Genomic DNA, 22,136 nt, shown 5'->3' on the forward strand with positions numbered 1-22,136 from the left:
CACAAACCAGGTTATAATTTTTGGGACGGGTACTGCCTGCCAGAAGAGCATCGCGGTTGTAGTAGCGCGCTCTTTTGTAGGCTGTCCTGATAAGACGCTTCGGATATCCTCTCTGTAGTAGTCTTTTTCTCAACTCATAGCTAATTTTGTCGTAATCTTCAATCTTTGAACAATTTCGTCTTATCCTTAAAAATTCTCAAAACGGAATGGAATCTTTTTGAAAATTGGGGTGGTAGCTGTCATGTGTCAGAATTGTGTTCTTGGCTGTGGGCTTACGGTAAAAATGTACCTTAATTTCTCCTGCTTCACCACTGAATATTATGTCCAGGAATTCCACTGACCTGGAGCTGTGGTGACTGGTGAATCTCAAGTTGTCATCACTGGCATTAAGCCAATCGATCAACATGAGGAGGGTGGATTTGTCTCCTCGACAGATGAAAAAAATGTCATTAATAAACCTATGCCACTTATTCACATTTTCAAAGAATGGGGCCAGTTTGTTAAAAACATGTTTAAGTTCATATTCTCCCATGTATATGTTGGCCACAATTGGGGCACAAGATGCCCCCATACTGGTCCTCTTAATTTGGTGATACAGCTTTCCTTTAAAATCGAAGTAATTATTTTTTAGAACAATTTCTAAGCATTCCAAAATTAATGCATCAAGCCGATCTCCGGGCATTCTATCTAGAAGGGTCGCTACTGCCTCTATCGCCTGTTGTTGAGGTATGTTTGTATATAATGCTTCAACGTCTAATGTCACCAAAATTTCACAATCCGGGTCGTATGGTGCATGTTCTAGTTTGCTAATGATATCCCCTGTATCTCTAATATATGACTGATACGTGGTAGTGAGCGGGCACAAAAATGTGTCAATATATTTGGACAGCGGCTCTGTGGAAGAATTGATGGAAGATACTATGAGCCGTAAGGGTGGATCACTGGTGTTCTTATGATTTTCGAGGAGGCTACAGAGAAAAAAATAATAAGGGAAGAGGTGCTCCCATTGCTTCAACAAGGCGACTTTCTTTCCCCTTTGGATTTAAAGGAGGCCTACTTCCATATTCCCATTCACCCAGCGCACAGGAAATTTCTCAGGTTCGTAGTGGATTGACAACATTACCAATTCAAAGTTCCTCCGTTCGGGATTACTACAGCACCCAGGGTCTTTATCAAGTGTCCGGCAGTAGTCACTGCTCATTTAAGAAGACAACACATTCAAGTCTTCCCTTACTTAGACGACTGGCTAATAAAAGCCAATTCACAACACAGCTGCATACACCACACTCACAAAACAGTTCAGCTGCTTCACGACTTGGGATTCACTGTGAACCTCATCAAGTCTCATCTCCAACCCTCCAACACGCAAGAGTACCTAGGAGCCACAATAGCACTTGCAAAGCTCTAGTATATCCCAACCCAGTTAGAGTACGCAACAAGCAAAACCTGATATCACAATTTCAGCCTCAACACTCATTACCAGCTCGAGTATTCATGCAATTGATAGGAATGATGGCTTCTTGCATTCTAATTGTTCCCTACGCAAGACTCCAAATGCGTCCCCTACAGGAATGCTTAGCACGTCAGTGGAACCAGAGTCAAGGTCAGTTAACCGATCTGGTGTTGGTAGACAGCCGCACCAACGCTCTCTGCAGTGGTGAAATTCACAAAACCTTTCCAAAGGGCGGCCATTCGTCGACCCGGTTCCACAATTAATGCCAAAAGCAGACGCATCGCTCTGTAGTTGGGGAGCTCATCTTCAAAAGCATACCATTCAGGGCATGTGGACACTACAACAAAAACAACTCCTCTTAAACTATCTGGAGCTGCTAACAATTTTTCTGGCATTGAAAGCTTTTAGTATACAAAGCTGTCCTAGTCTGTACAAACAATATGACAGCATTGTACTAAATACAAAAACAGGGGGTGCACACACACTCTACATCTTTCACACCTAGCTCAAAGCATATGGAGATGGGCCATACCTCAAAAGATATATCTCCTTGCAGAACATCTCCCAGGAGTAAACAATCAGATTGCAGATCTGCTCAGTCGTCAAAGACAACAAAGCCACGAATGGGAACTACATCCTCAAGTACTCCTCCTATTCTTCCAGATGTGGGGCTACCCAGAAATAGATCTGTTCTCCGCACACCTCAACGCAAAATGCCCAAACTTCGCATCCAGGTATCCACACCCATTGTCCAAAGGCAATGCTCTATGGATGAATTGGTCAGGGAAATTTGCTTACGCTTTTCCACCTATCTCACTAATTCCATTAGTGGTTCGGAAGCTCAACTAACATTCCCTCACAATGATCCTAGTTGCTCCCACATGTGCTCGACAACCATGGTTCACAACCCTGTTGGAACTATCGGTAGTTCCTCATCAAAAGTTACACCTCTCCCCCAAGCCTCTCACTCAGAACCATGGAGAGATAAGACATCCAGATCCCAGTCAACTCAACCTTGCGATCTGGCACCTGAAATCATAGAGTTTGGCTACCTTAATCTCCCACCTGACTGCATGAACGTCATTAAAGAGGCTAGACGCTCTACTACAAGAGCATACTATGCACCAAAATGGAAACGATTTGTAATTTATTGTACTAAAAATCAAATCAATCCACTAGATGCTTCAACTCAAAGCATCATTTGCTATCTGTTACACCTACAACGTGCTAACTCAGCATATAAATCTATACAATTACATCTTGCCGCAATAGCGGCTTACCTACAAATCAGACAATAATTGTCTTTGTTTTGCGTACCCGCTTTCAAAGCCTTTATGGAAGGACTCAAAAGAATCATTCCTCCTAGACTTCCACCTTCTCCCATGTGGAATCTTAATATAGTCCTTACAAGACTTATGGGCCCCCCATTTGAGCCTTTGCACAAATACAAACTACAGTTTCTGCCTTCCTTAGAGCCATCACATCTCTTAGAAGAGTTGGTGACCTCCAGGCACTAACCATACAAGAACCATTTTTACAAATCCACCAAAATAAAGTGGTTCTTAGGACTAACCCAAAACTTTTACCTAAAGTCGTTTCTGCTTGAGTTACCCGTGTTTTTTCCTCAACCTGACTCTGTAGCAGAATGTGCTCTTCACACATTAGATGTGAAAAGAGCGATACTTTATTACATTGAAACAACCAAATCTTTTAGGAAAACTAACCAACGCTTTGTTGCTTTTTCCCCACCACATAAAGGCAATCCCCTTTCAAAAGCAGGTATTGCACGGTGGATAGTTAAGTACATCCAAATATGCTACATTAAAGCTAAACACACCTTAAGAATTCCCCCTAGAGCGCATTCTACATGCAAACTAGGGGCTTCTATGGCATTATTAGGGAACATACCCTTAGATGACATCTGCAAAGCTGCAACATGGTCTACACCACACACATTCACAAAGCGCTATTGTGTAGATGTGTTAGCAAAACAACAAGCTAGTGTGGGCCAGGCAGTTTTAAGTACACTATTTCAAACCACTGCAACAGATACAGGTTAGCCACTGCTTGGGAGATAACTGCTGTATAGTCTATGCTAAAACATATGATCTACAGCTCATATGCCTCGAAGGGAAAATGCTACTTACTCACTATGCGTCTGTTCTTGGCATGTAGAGCTGTGGATTCATATGCACCCACCCGCCGCCCCAGTAACCTTTACCTGTTGCAGTATTATCTTACTTAGATACACTATACATGTACATCAATTTCTACTCTTACTAAATTCATCATCATCCTTACGGCAAAACAATCTAGGGATGGTGTCGATGCCCATGCGCACTATCACCAAAAGGAGGAGTCACCTACCTTGTGACTACAAAGACTTCTTCGAAGAAAATAAAAGTGCCAACATCCGGGCCCAACACCAGATGGCGATCTATGCTAAAGCATATGAATCTACAGCTCTACATACCAAGAACAGTTGCATACTGCCGGGTATAATCTCTCTGAGATCAAATACCGACCCTAGTGTGGCCTTTATGGTGCCAGTGGGGCTGTCTATTAAAAAGCTTCAACTTGGATTCCCCGTGTGGCCTCTTCCTTGCGCTCATCGGAGGAGTTTGTGTGGATGTTAATACCACGTCGGCCAGAGACGCGTTAAAGAGGTCTCGTTCCATAAGCTGGCTGGTTGCAACACTGGCTCCTGCTTCTGCAGCTTTCCTTGTTTTTCCAAGGTTTTGGAAATGCACCAGCCCACCTCTAACTGCGGGTAAAGAAGGGCCGCTGCCAGGAGCAGCACGTGACTTCACGAGGAGTTGTCTCATTCATTGTAATGAAACTCACGGCCTGGTGGACTCCTGTAATTGAGATTGGATCGTAAGCGGGGACCCAAGGAGGCTTTGAGACTTTTAACTAACCAGATGCATCACGCCTTGTCCGGCACGACACCAGCCCGAATGGACTCTTTGCCATTCGAGGTTTCCCCACACAACACCTGCCCAGTAATGATGTATTCTGGGAGCTGTAATGTCTACAACGCTGCAGCTGGTGGGCGATCACATGACTGGGGGCTGGGTTTGCTCCTACCTATGGGAGGACTACAGGACTATGTAAAGGCGGGGATGTGGCACCAATTGTGATTAACAGCGCCATCTAAAGAAGGCCCGATGGCCGAAATGCATTATGCTTAACGCTGTCTATTAAAAAGCTTCAACTTGGATTTCCCGTGTGGCCTCTTCTTTGCGCTCATCGGAGGGGTTTGTGTGGATATATATATATATATCCATCCATTGGGCGCCGGGTACAGTCTCTCTGAGATCGGATTCCGCCGCTAGTGTGGCCTTTACGGTGCCAGTGGGGCGGCACTGTACTAAACATGTGTAAGCTAAATAGTACTTTTTGTGGTCGGGTATGCCCCCGCTCCCCACACTTTTCAAATATGGTAGTATCATAGTTTGCCAGGCCATACAGACTGGTCTGCACACCCGGGTTTACGTGGTCAGGTGGGCTTTAAGTGCAGATAAAAAGTGGATGCCTAGATAATTATCCCAATATATTTCAGTCTACCGCCCAACCCATAGATTATTCCAATTTGCAGGGAGCTGTGTTATCGATCAACAGGAATAATTCAGATTTGGAAACTCCTGAGATCCCTTGAAGTTTATAATCTCCCAGATTAGTGGGTTAACGTTCACTTCAGAGTTTTTAATGAAGAGTAGGATGTCATCCGCATACATGGAGAGCAGCAGTCGTCAGTGACTGCAGGAAATTCCTCTGTGTGCGTGTCTCTCCTGCAGTAGTCTGGCCAATGGGCTTATGGCTATTATAAAAAGCAGATCAATTCACTTTGGGGCATATGTATCAACATCACCATTTGCGATTCTCAAATAGCGATTGTTAAGGAATCGCTATTTGAGAATTGCAAAACGGGATGTATTTAATAATTCGCAAACTTTTTGCGATTTCTTTAAATTCCGTAATTGCGATTAGCAAATTGCGAAATCGCAATTAAGGAATACCTGCCCATTCATTTCTATGGGCCAGGAGACCCATAGGAATGAATGGGAAGTAATTCTCAAATAGCGAATTCGCAATTTGCTAATCGCTATTTGAGAATAATTTCAAAGGTGCAAGGGTGTCATGATGACACCCTGATGCACCCCTGAAATGAGCATGTGTGTGCATATGGCGCACATACATGCCCTAAGGGCATGTATGAGCGTCACGTGGCACTTTGCAAAATTAAAAATAGTGCATTTTGAAAGGAAATCGCAAATTACCACCAACTGGAAGTTGGTGGTAATTTGCGATTTCTTAAGGATAATTCGCACAACTTGGGTGCTTTTTACATATCATTTAAGAAATCGCAATGTGCGATTTCTTAAATGGTTAGGCAAAATTAAGAAATCGCTAAATTAGCAATTCCTTAATTTTGCGATGGGATTTTGACTAATACATCCCGTTTTGCGATTTTTTACTCGCAAACGCTGTATTTTGCGATTCGCAGCGTTTGCGAGTAAAAATTAGCTTGATACATATGCCCCCTAATGCTGCTGTACCTCACTTTACTTCCCAGTGTGTGCAATGCAAGAAAATGTCTTACTGGCCACATGTAACTCGGTTTCCTTATCAGTTCTTCCATAGCTCCCATATGGCTTAATGTCCAAACTCTATTAAAATACACATAACATAATGTGTATTTGTAAAGCGCATGTTCACCGCTTGGTATCTTGGCACTGAATAACAGATGTTTATTGTTACCCAACTCAGTGGTACTTATGTTAGATAGATAAAAGGCTGAGTGGACCTGCCTGGATTTGAACCTGTGACCATAAGGTCAAACACAGGCCCCTGCAATGGACCCATTAGTCCACTGAGCCACCAGACCATGGCGAAAGCAGGGTTGACTGAACGTTATATGTCAAGCAGCCGACTTCATTTAATTCATCCCAACATCTTACTGGCCCATCTTCAAAAACTTGCTAACTAACTGTGTTCTGGAAAATAATGGAAATTAATGCGTATCTGCCAACTTGTAGAACAATCTCGCAGTGTGAGGAGGAGGCGGGGCCTTGCCCCCCTCCCCCCCCCCTTAAAAAAGCTGTCAGGTGTCGATGTCCTGGGATGTTTTCACACCCCTTAATGGACTTCAGCTGTTATAAGCCTCTCAAAAACGAGCTGGTAAACCCCAATTCACAGTGGTTTTCAGCTTGTTTTCCCTGCCACAGTGTGATATCGGCTCCTCACTGCGCCTAGCGCAATTGTCTGTCTGGAAGAGAAAAACTACTCCTAAATGCCTCAATCGGTCATTAGCTTCGTATCTTCTTATCTAGGCTTGTTTACACACCCGTGCATGTATATAAACTCATGATTTGTATGATTTTTAAGTTAGTTCAATAGAAAATTAACACGATCCCCAAAGACTCTAGAGCATCCGGAAAATGAATGACGCAGATTTGTTTTATCTTTTTCTCCAATTTAAACATCTGTTTATATGAAGCCTACAATCACTATAAAACCATAGAAGATCAACAAACTTTTTTCTGTGTGTCTGTTCTGTGTGAGGAGAGAATGTCCCCTTTCCAACAGCTAATTTTCAAATGAGTCAGCGGCATGTGCATACAATATTGTCCCTGGTGGCAGCAGAATCACCATATTCTATATTCTTATAATGCGAATGTGGCATTTCCACTGCATTCTTCATGGACTTACCACCATGGAGGGACACAATATTGTTCAATGGATGGCAAGTAGGTGAAGCAATGATCACGGTTAACATTTCCAAAAGATTTTCTGCATATAGAGCAAGATGTTGATGTATTTTTTTAATAAGTAAGATAAAATCAAGTTCCTCAATATCAAATAGCCTTCAGTTTCTTCACCTTGATTTTCGTCATGCACCTTCAGGTATGCCGTCACTTGCAATTAGTGTGATGCATCTGCCTTGCTCCCAACACTGGTAAACATGGTGCTCTCCTCTTTCAGAGACTCAAGCATTTGTGTTGGATCCAACTTGAAATAGGTCCATCCTGATTGTTTCAAATTTTTTTAGTAGTCCTTGCCCAGGTTTGTGAGGGGCATTCTATTAATGTGATCCCACTGAAGAGTAGCCTTTGAAACCCTAACATCTCTCAACAGATGTAGTTCAAAACCAAAGATTGAACTTCCATGATTCCCCTCTTCTTTCCATCCCCCCACTCATCCAGTACAAGCAGCTTTCTTTTGTTTCATGTTTGTAGTCTGTGCTATTTTGTATTGCTCTGATACACAAATGGCCACCACTGGCTGAAGGGTGTTCTTATTAAAACCTGTTAGGTAAGATTTCTTCATTTGATGATGTGTTGTGGTCTGTGCTTTAGGAGGAGAGATGTAAAACGCTGTTGACAGATCCAGTAGGACCAACAAAGTTATTTCCTCCTATCTATTGTATCTACAAAGACAGCGTCAATCCCATGACATCAGCAAAATCCTGTTCAGCCTGGATGTAGTCACTTATAAGTACCTAGAGAGCGTAAACATTGTCCGATTTCAGCAATCCAGAAAACTGATGGAAGCTTCTAGGGCCAGATGCATTAAGCATTTTTCTCCTCATAAACGGGACTGTTGGCAGAATCGGCCCATTTGTGATCGCAAAAAATGCTTTTGCGATGCATCAAACCCAATTTTGCGATTCGGCAACCTGTTACCGAATCACAAAATGGGTTTGCGATTGGCTATTTGGAAAGGGCGTGTTTAGGGCATCCATGCCAAATAGCGAATCCTAACAGTATGCATTATTAATATTTTGTGACCGTGAATGCGGTCGCAAAACATTTGCATATTACCACCTACTTCAGGTAGGTGGTAAGACATTTGCGAATGGGAAGGGGTCCCCAAGGGACCCCTTCCCCTTTGTGAATGTTTGTAAAAGCATTTTTAAGAGCAGGCAGTGGTCTGTGAGACCACTGCCTGCTCTTAAAAAATGAAGAAAAAAAACTTTTCATTTTTCATTTTGTAAAGCATTTTGTTTTCCTTTAAGGAAAACGGGCTGCTTTACAAAGAAAATTATTGCTTTATTTAAAAGCAATCACATACATGGTGGTTGGTCTGCTGATCTCAGCAGGCCACCATCCTGGTGATTTTTGCAATTCCTAGGGGGTCGCAAATGGCGACCTACCTCATTGATATTCATGAGGTAGGTCATTTGCGACCCCTTAGAATCACAGAAAGTGTACTGCACACTTTTATGCATGCCGTTTTGCGATTCCCTAACTGTGAATCGCAAAGATTTGGAATTAGGGAATCGCAAAACATTATTTTAATGCATCTGGCCCTTAGTTCTTTCTGAGACGGGGTTTCTGGGGTGAGGACATGAGCAGTGGCCACATCATTCTTAAAACAAGTCAGAATGACTCCCTCCAACATGCTAGGTTTAGAACATAGTTTACAGAGAGGGTCAAAAGTGTTGCAGTATTTAGCTGTGACTTTAGTTGGTTGCCCTCAAGGACAAGTGGGCGGGGGGGCGTAAACATGGGAGCTTTGGGCCTGGCATGGCTAGGGGTAAAATGGGACAATGTTCACCTGGTGAGAGAAGATAAGGGGGATTTGATAATATATTACTAGCAGTCTCCAAATACCTTCTCTCACATTTAATATTTTATCATTGATACATTTAGCGATTTTGCTGCATTTACTCATCAAAACTCCTTACAGGGTGGGGCAGACTGAGTTTTAAGCAAGTTCTGATCTGCAAGTATAGTTTGTGAGATGACAGAATATTTTTGTGCCAGTAATTTCAATAAAGCCGTTGATATTTTTGTGTCCAGTGTTCAAAGACCATATATTTTTACCTGTATTGTATCTCCTGAATTAAAGGCTCATTTTATGAGGTTCTTCTAGAGCATGGGTACTCTCAAACTTTCTCTCGGGGGCCAAATTTACAGTGTGGTTTATGGCCGAGGGCCGCACCGGTGGGGGCGGGGCCAGTGGGGGCGGGGGGCAGGGCTAGAGCAAAAAAATAACTATGACCATGAGGTTGAACACAGGCCCCTGCAGCGGATGCCTTCGTCCACTAAGCCACCAGACCCGGCATACACACATCTCTCTCTATTTATCTCTCTCTCTTGTCTGTCTCCCTCCCTCTCTCTATCTCTCCCTCCCTCTCTCTATCTCTCCTTCCCTCTCTCTAGCTCTCCTTCCCTCTCTCTCTCCGTCTCTCTATCTCTCCTTCCCTCTCTCTATCTCTCCTTCCCTCTCTCTATCTCTCCTTCCCTCTCTCTAGCTCTCCTTCCCTCTCTCTAGCTCTCCTTCCCTCTCCCTCTCTCCCTCCCTCTGTCTCACTCATTCTGCTTGTCTCCCTCTCTCTCTCTGTCTCCCTCTCTCTCTCTCTGTCTCCCTCTCTCTCTCTCTGTCTCCCTCTCTCTCTCTCTGTCTCCCTCCCTCTCTCTCTGTCTCCCTCCCTCTCTCTCTGTCTCCCTCCCTCTCTATCTCTCCCTCCCTCTCTCTATCTCTCCTTCCCTCTCCCTCTCCCTCTCTGCCTCCCTCTGTCTCACTCACTCTGCTTGTCTCCCTCCCTCTCTCTGTCTCCCTTCCTCTCTCTCTCTGTCTCATTCTCTCTGTCTCCCTCTGTCTGTCTCTCTCCCTCTCTCTCCCTCCGTCTCTCTCCCTCTGTCTCTCTCCCTCTGTCTGTCTCTCTCTCCCTCCCTCTGTCTCCCTCTATCTGTCTCCCTCCCTATGTCTGTCACCCTCTGTCTCCCGCTGTCTGTCTCCCTCCCGCTGTCTGTCTCCCTCCCGCTGTCTCCATCCCTCTGTCGCCCTCCGTCTCCCTCCCTCTCTCTGTCTCCCTCTGTCTGTCTCTGTCTCCCTCCCTCTGTCTGTCTCTGTCTCCCTCCCTCTGTCTCCCTCTATCTGTCTCCCTCCCTCTGTCTGTCGCCCTCCCTCTGTCTGTGTCTCCCTCTCTCTGTCTGTATCCCTCCCTCTGTCTCCCTCTGTCTGTGTCCCTCCCTCTGTGTCCCTCCCTCTTTCTCCCTCCCTGTCTCCCTCCCTCCCTCTGTCTCCCTCCCTCTGTCTCCCTCCGTCTCCCTCCCTTTGTCTCCCTCCCTCTATCTCCCTCCGTCTCCCTCTCTCTATCTCCCTCTGTCTCCCTCCATCTTTCTTCCTCCATCTCCCTCTGTCTGTCTCCCTCTGTCTGTCTCCCTCCGTCTGTCTCCCTCCGTCTGTCTGTCTCCCTCCGTCTCCCTCTATCTGTCGCCCTCTGTCTGTCTCCCTCCCTCTGTGCATCCCCCTCTGTCTCCCTCTCTCTCTCCCTCCCTCCCTCTGACTCCCTCCCTCCCTCTGACTCCCTCCGTCTCCCTCTCCCTCCATCCATCTCCCTCTGTCTGTCTCCCTCTGTCACCTCACCCGCTGCTCTCACTTCCTGCTGCCCTCACTTCCTGCTGCCCTCCCTCACCTCACCCACTGCTCTCACACCCTGCTGTCCTCATCACCCTCTGTCACCTCACCCCGCATGTGTCACCCGGGCTGAAACAGCTTTCACACCCTGTTGTTCTCGTCACCCTCTGTCACCTCACTCCGCGTGTGTCTCCCCGGGCTGAGACAGCTTCCTGGGAACACCCACAACCGCACCCGAGTACTTCACAGGTCTTTTTAAAGACCATTCACTTGTTAATGAGGCTTTGTTGTATTTCTCCTCTTCTTAGCGCCCCCGCATCTCCACTCATTCAGGGTGGAGATACAGGGGCGCTAAGAAGAGGAGAAATACAACAAAGCCTCATTAACAAGTGAATGGTCTTTAAAAGAATCACCGGGCCCCCATAGCTCCGCGCTGCTGCAACCGGCGGTGTTTGCTGACACTTAAAAAAAAAACACAGGTAGGATGTCTGCAAGGTCCACGGACCGCCAAGGAAGGCTTGCCGGGCCGCTGGCAGCCAGCGGGCCGTACTATGAGTATCCGTGTTCTAGAGTATCATGGAGATGAGTGGGTCTTTATACAAATGGATTTTCAATGGGTTAAAATGTTCAATAAAACACAACTTTTCAAAGATAGGAACAGTTTTACTGTGTTAAAAGTTGATGAAAGTTCGGAAGAAAATCAAAACGGGTGAATTTGTCTCTTTTATACTTCAAACAGCTTACCTTAGGTGGTTTAGTAAAAGCCATCTGAAGAGATATTTAATATAGAAACAATTTAATGACTTGTCGGGTGACATTCCATCTTTGTCTTTGGTCCCACCTTATGTAATAATGTTCTAGGGGCTATCCCAATTTGTGCTGTGATGATGGGTAGTATGATTTTTTTCTGACTTTGTTATATATACTTCTGTTTCCTTCTAGGGTGTTCTGTGGAAGCAGCACTTGAAGCCGCTTCCTTACACCCTGCCCAAGTGCTTCGCATTGAACAGAGGAAGGGCACTCTGAACTTTGACTCTGATGCAGGTACCTTTTGTTTTTTCCTTCAAGTAAGGTAAACTATCATCTGTCTTGATTTCCAAACCCAAGAGTATACAAAAGCACTACAAAGCAACAAAAATTGTATATGTGCTCCATACGAAAAGAATACCAGCGGTAATACCATATTGGGGTGTTGTGTGTGTGTATGTGTATGTGTCTGAATGCATGCATGTGTGGCTCCTTAACACGCCCTCTTTTGCTACCAACTCCCGATGCCTGAAAATTCCAGACAGCCTTCACCTTCAGTTTAAGGATTAGGTGTCACTTCCCACTGTTGCTCCCAGTGTCCTCCTTACAGCCTTAAGCTTTGTGGGTTTTTAGTCTCTCTTGTGTAGCATACTCTTATCCTTTTGTGACCAGTATATGCAATGCTCAGTTCTATAGCCAATGATTCAAAATGCAGCCAAGCGAGCGCGCAACCAAGATGGCCGCGTAGGTGCGAAGCTCCCGAGGACCTCCTGAATTAATCCTGATTATATCCTTTCATTGACGAGGGGACTGTGTCTGTGTACCCGAGCTGAGGCGGCACCCGTTTTCCGTTTTCGAATCGGACCCCGGACACTGGTGGGAGCACCGCTCGAAGATTGCGGCCTTCTCCGCGCCGGCCCCCCGGATTGGAGTTGTGGGGCGATCCGGGGACAAAGCGAACAACAGCGGCGGGCAGGGCTGGGCGACTCGCGTACCCCGCGCTTTCACTTTCGCTTTTGCGCCCTGCTTGCCCTCAAGCGAGGTAGGGTTGCGGAGCGGGGTGCGGTGGTGTGGCCTTGTCCCGGTGCCCGGCTGACCCGCCGGCTGTGAGTTGTCCTGCGGTCCAGTGGTCACCCCCCCCGGAACCCGTGAACTGGTTTATCGGCCCTTTTGAGGAGATTGGCACGACTTTGGGAGTGCGACATGTCCACAAAGCAAGATGGCGACCGGGCAAAGGTGAAATCGACCCGCCGTGGCCCGGCACTTCAGTCAAACAGTATGGACCGCTACACCCTCCAGAAGGGATCCCCAGAGGCACAGCGTACATCCCCCGCGGGCCCGGCTGAGGCGTCTGCTCAGCCCGCGGATCTGACCCTCCGGGACGTCATGGGCGCCATTGCCGAGATGAAGGCCTCGGTGGACCAGCGCTTTGATACTCTGGCGCAGAAGATAGACTCGGCCCTGGTGGATGTGGGCCTGGTGAGAGCCGACTTGTCTAAAACAAATGACCGGGTCGATTCCCTGGCCCACACCACCTCGAGTCTCACTACAGACGTGGCGGCCCTTCAAAAGGAGGTGCACCGGCTTGGCCAGGCGAGCGCCCTGATGGACCGTCGATTGGAGGACGCCGAGGGTCGGGCCCGGAGGAACAACGTTCGCATTGTCGGGGTGCCGGAGGGACGGGAGGAGGAGGCGGCAGATTTGTTTGTGGAAGACCTGATCCTCACCAGTCTCCAGCCCCGGGGGCTGAGTAAACTTTTCGCGGTGGAACGTGCTCACAGGGTCCCCGGAGGAAGACCTAAGGCCGGAGCCCCGCCGCGGCCTCTCATTGCCCGGATTTTTAACTTTCGGGACAGAGACGCTATCCTGCAGACTTCCAGGCTACAGGGACCGGTCAAGCTCGATAATATGGACGTGAATTTCTACCCTGACTTTACTCCGACAGTCCAAAAGCAGAGACTGAGTTTTCTCGGAGTTAAACGTCGCCTACGGGACCTGAACCTTAAGTGCTCAATGCTTTTTCCAGCTAAGCTGAGGGTGGAGGTGGATGGTCGCACGCACTTTTTTGACCGTCCCGAGGCGGCTGGGGACTGGTTGGATACTCTGCCTGGGGATCGGGGCCGGGGGGGTGGGGGGGGTGCGGTTGGCGGGGAGGGCTCGCCGGATCAGAACTGAGGGGTGAATAGTAGGCCTTGCTCTGGACAACATTCCTGTTACCATTCACTGACCGTGTATGTTCCCCTCCTATGGAGGTCGTGCGGGGTCCATTGGGGGCTTTCCCTCCTCCTCTGGGGGACTAGTTAGTTTTTCATCTATGGGGCGACAGGCACACTGCACTTTGGGGGGGCTGTCTGGGCTCATGCAGGGGTGCAGGGAGGGGGGAGTTCTGTTGGGATGGGTGGGCGGGGGTGGAGTGTTGTTTGTTTGCTCCGCAAGGCGAACCCTTTACTGTATTGTTGTTTTTGAGATGCTCTTTGGGGGACGACTGATGGCTTCCATGTATGATGGGGGGTAGGGATTTGACTGTGTTATCATGGAACGTTAACGGACTGGGGGATAGGATTAAGCGTGGTGTGGTCCTGCAGTATCTGAAACGGATTTCACCAGATGTGGTCTTCCTGCAGGAGACACACCTTATAGGTAATTCCTTTCATGCCATGAATCGGCGAGGCTATCGCTTGGCGGCCCATTCGGGCTTCACCTCGGGCTCGCGGGGGGTGGGCATCATGATTAAGAACTCGCTCCCATGGGAGATTGATGAGGTGCGCCATGATGAGAGGGGACGTTACACTGTCTTGGTGGGTAGAATGGAGGGCAAAGTGGTCGTTTTTGTATCAGTGTACGTTCCGCCGGGGTTGCAATCTACCACGTTTGCGGACCTGGGGCGCCTCCTCCTTGACCTCCCGGGTGGGCTTCTGGTAGTTGGGGGAGACTTCAATGCGGTGGCTTCTGGGTCTATGGATCGTCATCCCCCCAGGGACCTCCCCCGGGCACAGGCGTGGCTGTCCGGCCTTTTAGATACACTAGGATTGGTGGATTGCTGGCGACTAAAGCATCCCGCGCAGCTGCAATACACCTTCCACTCGGGTGCCCATGGTAGCCTCTCGCGGCTTGACTATGTCCTTGTCCCTGCGGCCTATGCTGGGAGAGTGGGAGAGGTGCGCCATTTGGCGCGGGGTATTTCAGATCACTCCCCATTACTGTTGCACTTTGATGTCTTCCCGAGGGGGGAGGGCAGGGTAGCCCCAATCAATGCCTGGTACCTGCGCGACCCCACTATTCGAGCAGAATTGATCAAATCCTTGCAGCGGTACTTTGAGGAGAATGTGGGGTCTGTCCCTTCGGCTATCTCCCTTTGGGAGGCTTTTAAGATAGTTCTCAGGGGGGAGGCCCTCTCCCTTATCTCCCATGCCCGGAGGCGCGAGCGGGAGGAGGTAACCCGGGTGGAGGCCGAAATTACTGAACTAGAGGGTGACCTGGGGAGCGAGGTGACGGATGCCACATTGCATGTTCTACACCTCAAGCAGACGGCCTATAGGGCCCTCGTCACGGAGGCGGCCAGGGGCCTCAGTAGGGAGCAACAGGGGCGACTGTATGATGTGGGTGATAAGGCTGGTAAATTGATTGCGTGGTTGGACAAAAAGGAGAGAGCGAGTCGTGTGGTTCCGTTGATCGAGAGGATGGATGGTGTGTGTGTCACCGAGCCGGACGCCATTGTCTCCTGCTTCGCGGATTATTTCCGCGAGGTGTATTCCCCGGTTTCTCCCTGCTCGGAGGAGGATTCCCATGCCCTGCTTCGGGACATCGCGCTGCCCTCCCTTTCGGTGGAGGACAGGGATTCGCTGGACGCTCCTCCCACCTCGGACGAAATTGCCCTTGCTATCCGCTCGGTCGCATCTGGCAAGGCCATGGGCCCCAATGGCATCCCTATCGAGCTGTATAAGCTGCGACCGGATGTACTGGCGCCCCACCTGCGCGCGATGTTCCTGGCGGCCCGCTCGCGGGGTTCCCTTCCGCCGGACCAGCGTCTGGCCACGATCGTGGTGATCCACAAGGAGGGGAGACCCCGTGAGCGGGTCACATCCTATAGGCCCATCTCGCTCTTGAACGCGGAGCCCAAAATCCTCGCCAAGGTGCTGGCCAACCGGCTGGTCGGCGTGGTGGGCGATTTGGTCCACCAAGACCAGTCCGGCTTCATACCCCATCGTAACACGGCCCTTAATCTGCGACGCTTGCACGGGGTGCTCGCGCGTGTCCCGTTCGTGCGGGAGCCGGCCATCTTGGCGTCCTTGGACGCCACCATGGCGTTTGATACGCTCGAGTGGCCATACATTTGGGCGATGCTGGCGAAGTTTGGCTTCGGACCGGGCTTCATCGGCTGGGTCAAGTTGTTGTATTCCGGCCCATTGGCGCAGGTGGTGGTGAATGGACGAGTCTCGGCTCCATTCGCACTGGGACGGGGCATGCGACAGGGTTGCCCCCTGTCGCCTCTCCTGTTTGCACTGGCCCTGGAGCCCCTGGCGGAGTGGCTGCGGTGGCACCCTTCCATCCGTGGTCTCCGCTGGACCCCCGAGCATGAGGACCGTGTGTCTCTCTACGCTGATGATATCCTTCTATATCTCGCCTCCCCGCGTACATCACTGATCGTCCTAGTTGATGTTTTGCGCTCATTCGGTCGCAACTCAGGCCTCGTCATCAACTGGGGGAAATCCTGTGTATATGTGCTTGCCGGGGAGGCTCCGGTCCTACCACGGGACTGTCCGATCCAGATTGCTTCCCAGGGGTTTCGGTACCTGGGTATATATATTACTCTGGACCCAGAGGCCCGCTACGAGCGGAATTTGCTACCCCCCCTCCAGCGCTTGAGGGAGGACGTGGTGCGTTGGCGGCGTCTGCCGCTTTCGCCGCTCGGCCGAGCGGCCTTGTTTAAGATGATGTCGTTGCCGCGCTTTCTGTACGCTCTCCAGAACACTATGGACTTGGTCCCGGCGCGCTACTTCCGAGAGGTGGAGAGTTTGCAGCGTCGCCTGTTCTGGGATGGGAGGCCACGTATTGCCTTGGCTAAATTGACGCTTCCGTGGTACGATGGGGGGGTCGCCCTCCCGGATATTAAACGGTATTACTGGGCCTCCCAGCTAGCTGCGATTAATCATGGCCTTTACGGGCCCGCCCTGAACCCAGCATTTGAAATGGACAAGATGCTCCTGCCCGGTGGCGACTACAATCGAGCGCTCTATTCTGGCGCGCCGGACCCTCGCCTGACAGGACCGACGCGTGTCATGGTGCGTGTATGGCACGCGGCTAACGCAGCTATGGGGTGGAAGGACCGTTTGACCCGGGCGTCACCGCTCTATGCGTCTGCGAGGTTGGGCTCCCTGTGGACCTCGAAGGGCTTCGAGAAGTGGGACACGATCGGCATCAGCACCGTGGGAGATCTCTGGACGAGGGGGGGATTCAAAACTTTCGTGACGTTGCAGACGGAGTTTCAGCTGCAAGGCAGTGAGTACTTTCGGTACTTACAAGTCCGCCACGCGCTGGGCTCCGTCTTCCCGGATGTCGCGTCCATTCCGGAGTCTTCCCCCCTAGAGGACAGAGTGCTGGATGGCCATGTCCCAGACAGCACGATCTCCCTTATATATAAAAAACTGATCAACGACCGATCGGGCCTGCTGACTGGCCTCCGCGAGGCCTGGGTTGCCGATGGGCTGGAATTGGATGACGAGGACTGGATTTCCGCGGTGGCCTCTCCGAAGGAGGTGGCCATCCCGGCTCGCCTTCGCTTCGTCCAGCTTAAGATCCTCCACCGGGTTTACGTGACGGGGCCAAGGCTTTTACGTATGGGCTTTGCTGAGGATGGACTGTGTAAGCGTGGCTGTGGTGCTTTGGCAACTTTCTTGCATATTCTGTGGGAATGCCCAAAGGTGGAGCGATTCTGGCGTGGTGTGCACGAGGTCCTGCGAGTGGTTACGCGTGTCGCGCTGTTGCCTGAAGCGAGGAGATGCTTGCTGAATGTGTGGGAGCCAACCGACTACTCGGTTCCGCAGACGCGGTGGGTGACTCTGGGATACATGATAGCTAAGCGTGACATCGCTCAATTGTGGGGATCCCAGAGGCCCCCGGCGGTGTCGGCCTGGAAAGAACACATGGATTGGTGTATGTTTCGTGAAAAGGTGGTGTATGTTGCGAGGGGTAAGCCTGGGGCGTGGGTGAAAATCTGGGGCCCCTGGAACGCCTATCGCGGGGATATCTGCGAGCCGCCACTGCTGCCGGCTGCCTCACCAGCTCCGTCCCCCTAGCCGACCCCCTCCCCCAGCCATGGGCACGTGGTTCCCCAGTCCCTGATCTGTTCTCATTCCCCTCTTCAGAGTTTGGCGATTGGTTGGGGTTCCCCCACTTAAGGAGCGCGTGCTGTCACTTGGGATTGCGGGTTGCCTTGCGGGTGTGGTTTTTTGTGTTGTTGTGTTTCGACAAAAGGAAACCGTATTGTGGGTTTGGAGTTATGTGGCCTGCACTGCTGACATCTCCTGATTTACCCTTTTTGCACCACCAAGAGATTTTTCTGTATGTATGTCATATGCTTCTGCCACTCTAGCGGCCGGCCAGATGGTTGTAGGCCCATACCTGTAACTATTTGAGATTGCAATAAACGGTTTCAAAAAAAAAAAAAAAAAATGCAGCCAAGCCCTCCCTCTTCTATCCACCATCCTGATAAGTCGAGCCTCTGTCGGCTACAAGACGATACACAAAAGACAACCTTCCTGGTGGAATAAGACGAGACGTTCCTGATCGCCTCCTGCGCAGCAGAAGGCATTCCATGACCGATCTCCAGCCTTCCATAAAACCAAGACCAGACCCCAGGCCATTGCAGGGGATATTCCTGCACTTGGAACCCTCTTCCAAAAAAGGTCACTACTTTCCCCTGATTACCTTTAATTTTATCGTTAAGTAAAGGCACAGACCTTCTAAAAATAGCTGTCTCGCCTGTTGCTTGAACATGAAATACCTTGATAAAACAGGAGTCAAGAAACGTTTGGTGAAAAAGGAACAGTTAGTTTAATTGAGCATTGCTGCTGGTATATCAGCCACAGGCACAGGGTATAAGGACTGTTGCAATTTACAGCTGGTCTGACATGGGTTTCTATACAGTTCATTGAATGCAATAAAATAGTTTTGGCGATCCTTTTTTGGTAAGGAATGTGAACCTCTGTCTTTGGAGTCATAAATGAATGTACTGGATGAAGAATCCAGGTGGGATTCGACCTTTCGAGGACATATTCTGTCCAGTGGGTTATGTGTCCAGATTGGCTATGTGTTCCTAATTTCATGTGACGTCTGATTTTATGGTGTTTTAGTCTTTATGGTGCCCTCTGCACGGCCGTCCTGGCATGTGAATTTATGGTTGTCCACTAGGCTGCTATCTCAGCTGGAATTGCTCCTCCACTGTGCCTCACTGCTTTTGACAAAGCAATGAGGCTCCACTTTCCTCCGCTCAGTCAGCACAGAACGCCGAGGCGGACCAAGGAATGAGCAGAAAGATAGAATGAGCTTAATTAAAAATGAACACCCTGAAGAGTGCTAATTTACAAAAAAAAAAAAATTGATGCAAATAAAGATATTAAAATTCTCTGCTTAGGCACGGACCACACACTAGCACACACGCAGCCTACCCAATGGGTCAATGGTGGAAGAAACTATGAACTATTCAGTCTATGGAATGCCATATGGCGGCTTTGAGGGACATACTGCCCCAATTTGACAATGTATAGGCCTCCTTCCACACATACATTTAACGAGGCATGGGAATTCCATGGTTCCCAGAGCTGTTGAAGCAGGGGGCTTTATGACATGGAATGAGTGCTCTATCATTCTTTACACACTGGAGTTTATAAGAACAAGGAAGGCCCAAGACCCAGGCTTGCATGTTCCCTTAAGTTATGTCCTCCATTGCATGATTTCTTCAGTGTCTTCAGTCTGGATTATTCAAGCGATTTCTGACATTGTTTTACTGGGATGCCTAAGTCACTGTCTGTTAGCTCACAATGCTTAATATCCTTCTTTAACTTTTTGGTCTTTGTAAAGGTTTAAATAAAGTTGTTAAAAAAATTATCTTACCTGTATACTTCCTAAAGCCATTTATTACACATCCCCTGCCTGTTCTTTTGAAATGTTATTTAATGGAACAATGCTGGAATCTGATTTGTGCAATAAAGGAAACCTCAAATTCATGGTCTTCAAAATGTTGAACATACCTTGTGCATTATATCTGGTCTGGCATGCCATATTTGCACCACATTTTTCAGCTAAATTCAAATTCATTTGTAAAGAATGGAGAATGGTTATCCTAAAAACCTGACATGGTTTGACTTTTGTGGCCAATGAGCCAGTATCTACTTTAAAGAATGTGTGCAATTCCTTTCTTTTGACTTTTTCTTTCCCTTTGTTTTTTCCAGATTTGGTGTTGCTGGACAGTGCCTTGAATGTGAGAGCAACTTTCATTGCTGGAGAGCAGGTGTGGGGGACCAATATGCTATCTATGTGATACGACGAAGCAGAAACTCGAAAGTGTTCCATTGTGCTGAAAGGAGGCAGTTGACCAAGTCCTTCCTTTTCTTTCCCCATTTATTTTATTTCTGGTTATACTTTTTTGGTCTAATGGAGACTTTCATTTCATAGTTGTCAGTGTGGCATCTTGGTGTCGTTTCTCTGAATATCACTTTTCTAATCCTAATGCACTCTTATCAAATCCCCTAAAGAAAGAAGTTAGCTTGACCTCTACTTTTGCAGGCGCTGATGAAGGCTGGGAACACAATACTATAGGTAAAGATGTAAGATGACATAGCACATCAGATTGGGGATCTTGTTAGTTGCCAGTAGTTGAAGGCAGATCCTGCTCTCACACTCTTAGTACAGTTCTACACAGGAACTTTATAAACGTGACTCTGTATATCATCACTTGGGACTGAACCTTTACATGCCTGATTAAGACCATACACTCACAATAATTATGAAAGAAGAAGGAGAAAGTGATAGAGTGCACTCAAACACCTGTGGTTTACCAGACCATGGATAGAATTTCAAGATATACTATACAGTAAAAATAAAGTTTTAACATGTAAGAGCTAGCAAGGCATTTTGCGAAAGGTAGCGCAGTTTTGAAGTCAAAACAGAGGAACCTGCTGCTGACGTGAACATCAGTGGAAGTCCATGTGCACTCAGTTTGAGAATGACCGTACGCCTGAAGTAGGATAAAATTGAGCATTGAATTGGCTGACCGATTTTAATGATGAACTCAGTATTTGTCTGTCCTCTGATTGATCTGCCAGGGCTGCAAATAGCGGGTCCAAGAATCATGGTCCCTTATTGATATTGAAGGATCTGAACAACTTAACAAAATCTGACTGAAAATTACAAATCTTGAAATCAATCTCAGCTTTGTCTAGGTTCTTCTGATCCTAAGTATGAGAAAAGGATTATCCAGTTCAAAGGTATGCTTGATTTATTTTTACCTAAATACTGCTCCAAAGAACATGAATTCTGTGGTAATCAGACATGGTTTTAACCAAACCTTTCAACATTAGATAATATTTTAACTTTATCCTATTCAAACAATATTTGGTGCGTACCTCAGTACCTGATTTGAGTTAGAGTTAATCTTGGCCTCAGCCAACTCTGAATGCTCCAAATGTTGCGATAAATTCAGCTAGGTCAGAACCGTTATTGAGTCATGCCTTTTATTGATCATATACAAATGTCCCCAAATCCAGAGTTGCACTAGAATCAGATAAAAATACTTCATATTTTTCAGAACCACGATGGGCAAAGAAAGGTTTCTTGCTCCAAGTATACTATTCCTTTTGCCTGCGATCTGCATTGGTCACTTGTAATTTTGCACCACTGATTCAAACACATATAGATTGATAACCCTCCATGTGCTTTACTTTATTGAAAGTCTTTAAAGTAAGGATTTGAGACTCTAATAAATTGGACAGAAAAGAGTCACAGACATACCACGGTTTTTGAAATATAAATGCATCAAATTGTGACAAACATTTCAGCCTGAATTGAATGCACCCACATTCCAGGAACAGAATTTCAATATGAAGAATGTGTAACAATTGACTGTGCACTTGATATAACTTTAGCCCTTCTTTGTTAAGTCTTTTTCTTACAAAGTATTTTGTATTTTGGATGAGTAACTCTTGTCTTACAGTTGAGAAACACAACTGGGATCCCCATCTACACTGAAAATGTTCACTATCTTAGATCAGGACATGCTAAATTTTGTAGATTTTTTGAGATTCCGTTGGAGAATTGCCAATTAAAAGTGAAAACTTAAAACTGAGATGGATGTGTTTGCCTCAGGATTCCCAGATAGAAAATTTTCTCTTGTAGAATGTGAGTGTTCTAAAATTGTTGGTTCATTCGGGCCTGAAAACTTTAATTCCCCAGTTACTGAAGACGCCTTTATAATTACAGACATGGTTTTCAATTTCTTTCACTAACTGTGTGACAATTGTGGTTTAATTTAGCTGGGGATGATATGGAGTTTTGAGTTGTATTAATGCTA

At 47.7% G+C, this 22,136-nt stretch overlaps 1 protein-coding gene across 1 annotated transcript in view; it reads left to right on the plus strand.

Moving 5' to 3' along the window:
* The window catches only part of AMDHD2 (amidohydrolase domain containing 2), a 300,831-nt gene extending 278,920 nt beyond the window's left edge, over positions 1-21,911 (plus strand). The window contains exons 11-12 of the mRNA XM_085632173.1: positions 11,765-11,866; positions 20,020-21,911. Of these exons, the coding sequence (XP_085488299.1) occupies positions 11,765-11,866; positions 20,020-20,108 (191 nt within the window). The 3' untranslated portion in view covers positions 20,109-21,911. The remainder of the gene's footprint in view (positions 1-11,764; positions 11,867-20,019) is intronic.
* The last annotated feature ends 225 nt before the right edge of the window (positions 21,912-22,136 follow it).

This window comes from Triturus cristatus, chromosome 10, assembly GCF_964204655.1.
Source record: "Triturus cristatus chromosome 10, aTriCri1.1, whole genome shotgun sequence".
In the NCBI taxonomy this organism is placed as follows: domain Eukaryota; kingdom Metazoa; phylum Chordata; class Amphibia; order Caudata; family Salamandridae; genus Triturus; species Triturus cristatus.